The sequence below is a fragment of the Maniola hyperantus genome, chromosome 10 (genome assembly GCF_902806685.2).
Source record: "Maniola hyperantus chromosome 10, iAphHyp1.2, whole genome shotgun sequence".
Lineage (NCBI taxonomy): Eukaryota > Metazoa > Arthropoda > Insecta > Lepidoptera > Nymphalidae > Maniola > Maniola hyperantus.
In genome coordinates, this window is record NC_048545.1 from 13,569,679 (window position 1) to 13,574,827 (window position 5,149).

General features: G+C 36.9%; 1 protein-coding gene across 1 annotated transcript; it reads right to left on the minus strand.

Moving 5' to 3' along the window:
• Positions 1–1,202: 1,202 nt before the first annotated feature.
• On the minus strand, positions 1,203–4,752 carry Rap1 (RAS oncogene family member Rap1). The gene has a single exon (XM_069501308.1). It carries the CDS (start codon positions 4,587–4,589, stop codon positions 4,032–4,034), a length of 558 nt encoding a protein of 185 aa, XP_069357409.1. The 5' UTR covers positions 4,590–4,752; the 3' UTR covers positions 1,203–4,031.
• Between the last annotated feature and the right edge of the window lie 397 nt (positions 4,753–5,149).

Below are 5,149 nucleotides of genomic sequence, written 5' to 3' on the forward strand. Positions count from 1 at the left end.
AGCAAGTAGGCTGGTTTATCATCATCATCATCATCATCATCAACTGATAGACATCCACTGCTGGACATAGGTCTCTTGTAGGGACTTCCACACGCCACGGGCTTGTTCCGCCTGAATCCAGCGGCTTCCTGCGACTCGTCTGATGTCTGTCCACCTAGTGGGGGGTCTTCCAACGCTGCATTTTCCGGTGCGAGGCCGCCATTCGAACACCTTGAGACCCCAACGTCTATCGGTTCTACGAACAGCAGGCTGGTTGCTCGATGTTAATCGCCATCCACCACCCATGAACACTTGAAGTACCAGAGGGGTCCGCCAATGCATTGCTGGCATTAAGAAATCTTCTTTTGCCTTTTTTTATAACCAATGAGATTGATACTTTAACGTATCTTGTGAAATTAATATAAGATAAAAATTTCAAAAAATGGAAGACAATTTTTTATTTTTAATGTTATTTTAAATTCCTATTCAAATATAAAAATGTCACTATCTCAAAAAATTTCATTAATTAATTCACTATAATTACAAAATTATTTAAACATCTGCAAACTCATATGAATAAAAAGAATAGCCTATATCTATCCATGTTGGTCATAAACATCTTGCTTATTCAAGAAAAAATACTAAACCTGAAGTTTTAAAATATTTGACACTAAAATAATATTATGATGTTTAAACACTGCTAATTCTGTTGTACAGTCTCTATAAACTAAATTGACAGATCTAACCCTAGTGCTGTCCCTTTCCGCACGGTGTGTTACAAAAGGGATAGCAATACATCTACTCCTGTCATTTTAGTTTAATATAGAAATAACCTTGGTTGTATATAAGCTCAACTTAATTGACAGGTCTACAAATGTAGTGCGATCCTTTTCACAATGTACCTGCTAGAAAAAGACAACACTGCATATATACATGTTAATCTAATTAAGAGGTTTGTTTTACGTACAACAGAATTTATTCACCAGTATTTCTCTAGCATGTTCCATGTTATACTGCGTTATCACTTTCCAGTCAGGCATTTGGTCAAGCACTAGCAATCACATAAATAAAATATGAAAAATGTTATGCATAAGGTATAAGATGGTCATGACAGTTTTGCTGTTAAAATCAACTTAAAATGTTCAACTAATTTTGCATTCCACTAAAATCTGATGCCGACTGTACTCCACATACCATACAAGCAAGCAAAGAATACACAATCAAAGTGTCAATATTTAAAATTGGTTTTATTGATAAATTTGCAAAAAAGAGAAATTAAATAATTATTGTACATGTCGATTATTGATTGAAAAGATAAAAATATACAAGTTCTCAATTTCCACGATAATGAATAAGTATATAAAAATATAATTCAACTCAGATCATGTTATTTACCAATATCCTTGTGCAGTTAATCTTACGTAATATTTTAATGAACAGAAATGACAAAATGGGAGGAGAAACATCTAAACTGTAACAATATTTGAACACCTATTTATATAATTATTACTTCAACAAAGTTTTTTTATAGTATAGCAACACAGACTGGTAATTCACATTCAATGAGCCGGTAATCATAAGGGGCCGGACACACTTGTGACTTGTCACCCCACCACTCCACTTTACACCTGTTGAGTCACACTGAATCATACATCATGTACCTACCTATGGCTAGAAACACATCACAAACACCCTACCCCATGTGTTTGTACTATGATCATAGTGGCCATATCAAATCATGCTGGCCCACTGGTAAGCCAGGGTATCCTCTCAGAATGAGTCCACCACACTGGCCAAATGCAGTTAGGTAGGAGTTCAGGTTTCCTAACGATGTTTTCCTTCACTGCTAAAGCAAGTGATATTTACTTAATTGCTACAAATACACCTAACTATATAACATAGTAAATACAACTTTTTAATTTTTGCAGGCTTAGATGGAAGCAGGCTAACCTGGAAGGAGTATGGCACTTAACTTTTATTAAGCCATTAAGGTTACAGTTAGTAACTATTTATGACAATGGCATCATACTGAAACACTCAATCATTTGCTGGCAAGTATTTGTTAGCAAGGCAGTAACTAGCCAAAGGCTCCCATTACAAGACTAGACCAAAGCCAATTTAAAGATTGCCTCTGCTTGGAATTTAAACTAGGACCCACTATTAAGACCATAGTGCTCAACACTGCGCCAGGGAAATGGTCAAAATTGTATGACAATTTGATTTGACTCAAGACATTATACTATGGAGTGGGGTGGGGTGGCATGTTGCTAGTATGTTCCCAGCATTAAACTTTATCCCATTTATAATAACTATATTTTTTAGACTTTTTAATTTTAAGGTTTTTATCTATTAAGGAAGTCTTTGCCATGTCGACTCATCCATTTGACGACTGGCAGTTGACCCTACATTGGTGGTGCACTCATTCACCTACGGCTCAATAAGATTCACTGAAGAGTTATTTAAAGAGTCCCATGCAGTGTTGCTTTCATTAACTTTCCCTTCCATACATCTGTATTATATAACAAGACAATAATATATCTGAAAAAATTTAATGTATTCTTAATTATTAAACATTATACACTGGTTAAGGCCTGCTGGCACATTCTCCACGGCTCCACGGAGCCCGCAATAACTCGCATTCTGCCCTATCAGAAGTTTTGTAAATCAAATTGTAATAAATGCTATTCATAACATGTTTGCAGACCTATCCTCCATCACAATGGCTCTGTTATTTAGTTCTACACTATAAAAAGTATCCAATTATCAAACCTCTAAGGTCAAATTAGATGGATCATATTTGGACTGCAAGTCAACTGCGAAATTGCAGTTAGGATGCAGTTCTGCATTCCAACTGCCGATCTACTGCATTCAGTTCACACTGAATTCCCTGCAACTAATAGAACTGCACACAGACTGTTCAGTCCGTCGGCAGTTGAAATGCAGTCGAGTTAATGGCAATCAAACTGCAATTTTGCAGTCGGCTTGCAGTCCATCTGTCTAGACTCTAATTATTTAATAGTATGAAAGCTGGTAAGGTTAATTTACAGTAAGGCATGTGCTATAGGGATGGTAGTTTCGTACATTTATTAGATACTTGTGATATAGAATAAGTCTGCTCGGCTGCCCTCTCAGAAGTTTAAAAATCAAATAGTAATAAATGCTATACATAACATGTCTGTTCAGTCCAGACAAACCATAAATGACCATATAATATATCTCACAGGAATATGCCCTTTCGACGCATATCAAATTTATGATAAAATGTTGATACATTCCTGCTAAGATAACCCACAAACAATGTACCAACATCCACAATTAGTTTACACACATTCATATTTAGAAACAATCCAATATAACACCATTGTTATATCACTAACTAAACTTCAACTAAATCAAAATTGTGCATAACTTTTAAAGCTTCAAACCCCAGTCATTCCTACTTAGAATTAAACAAACAACTTGTTTAATTATTACTTATCCTGTTCATAATAATTACTCATTGTCTGCACTGAACGGAGCAAGACTTTTTAACAATACTATTATACGTTATCTTTAGAACCGGTTAATTCATTTTTGCTATATGTAAAAAAAGGAGGAGCAAAGTCTCTAGGCAGTTACGTTTATACACTATTTATATCATTATAGTACTATGTAAAGAGGAATCACAAGGTAGTTAGGACATTAAAGTTTGAAACTTCTGAATGGCATCACTCACACTATACAAAATGGAATATCGAGGGGCCCAACACACACAGAATCTTCCAGGGCATCCTCAAATAAAACACTAATAAATACACAGACCGGGAGTAGTAAACTACTTTATACACAGGTCAGGGGACACCTACGACGCGAGATCTGTGATGCATTCTCCACTCGCATACAGCACTGGACCACGTTAACTCAACAAATGCACATTCGCAAGGTATTCAGTAACCGAGCACGCTCGCCCGACCTAGTTAACTTTTGGAACCGTCAAGAGCCAAATCCGGGTACGAGAAGTCTTTCAAATTATTAAATATTTAATACCTAGGTGCGGTGGAAGCGCCGCTCTCTTACAGCAGTTGACATATGGACTTTTTGTTCTTCCGTATCTTCTCCTCCTTGGGGGACTTTTTGTTGATTTGTCGCACTAGGTCGTAGAACACTTCGTTAACGCTGATCTTAGCTTTGGCCGAGGTTTCCATGAACACGCAGTTGAAGTGGTTCGCGAGGTTGGCTCCCTGTTGCTTGCCTACCACGCGCTCGGCCTCCAGGTCACACTTATTGCCCACAAGTACCATAGGGACGTCATCCTTGTCTTTGACGCGCAGGATCTGCTCGCGGAGGTCCTGCAGGTCGTTAAACGTAGACTGCGCCGTGATAGAGTACACCAGCACAAAGCCCTGGCCGTTCTTCATATAAAGGTCGCGCATGGCCGTGAACTGCTCCGTACCCGCCGTGTCCAGGATCTCCAGCATACATTGCTGCCCGTCCACCTCCACTTGCTTTCGGTAGCTGTCCTCGATCGTAGGGTCATATTTCTCCACGAAGATGCCTTGCACGAACTGCACTGTCAGGGCGGATTTTCCCACGCCTCCGCTACCTAGCACGACTATTTTGTATTCGCGCATTATTAACTATTTTGAATTAAGTGATTTTATACACTCAAATTAAAGATCACACTGCTAAAAAGCACATTAACTATGGTAAGTTATTGCAAAAAAAACCTTCAACAAGTCAAACCGCCATGACACCGTTAACAGGGCGATGGCTCACTTTGACGGTGTTGCTATGTTTTTCAATAACATAACAAGATGAATTTTATTTATCTACATGGTACTTTTTACCTTGGAATTTGTAAACAACTCGTTTTTTTAAAGATTAAATTTGGAGCTAGGAAACACAAAATACAACAAACTTATATTATAAATGTTGTATACAAAAATTATAGGCAGGCCAAAGGAAATGTTATTTATTGTTTATTATTTTTAACATTTTGTATCTGTTTTCTCTAGTTACTCATAATAATAGAAATTAATTAAAATCTATTCAATATATTTTTGTCATTAAAATTTTGAACATACAACGCAACCATATTTTTGATGTTAAACATTAATTTTTGTAATTAATTTACAAACCTTTATGCACTACACGTGATAATGCAAGAACCTAGCAACATTGCTCAAAGATT

Coding starts and splice junctions, on each gene's coding strand:
- Rap1 (XM_069501308.1), bottom strand. CDS start 4,589: ATGCGCGAATACAAAATAGTCGTGCTAGGTAGCGGAGGCGTGGGAAAA.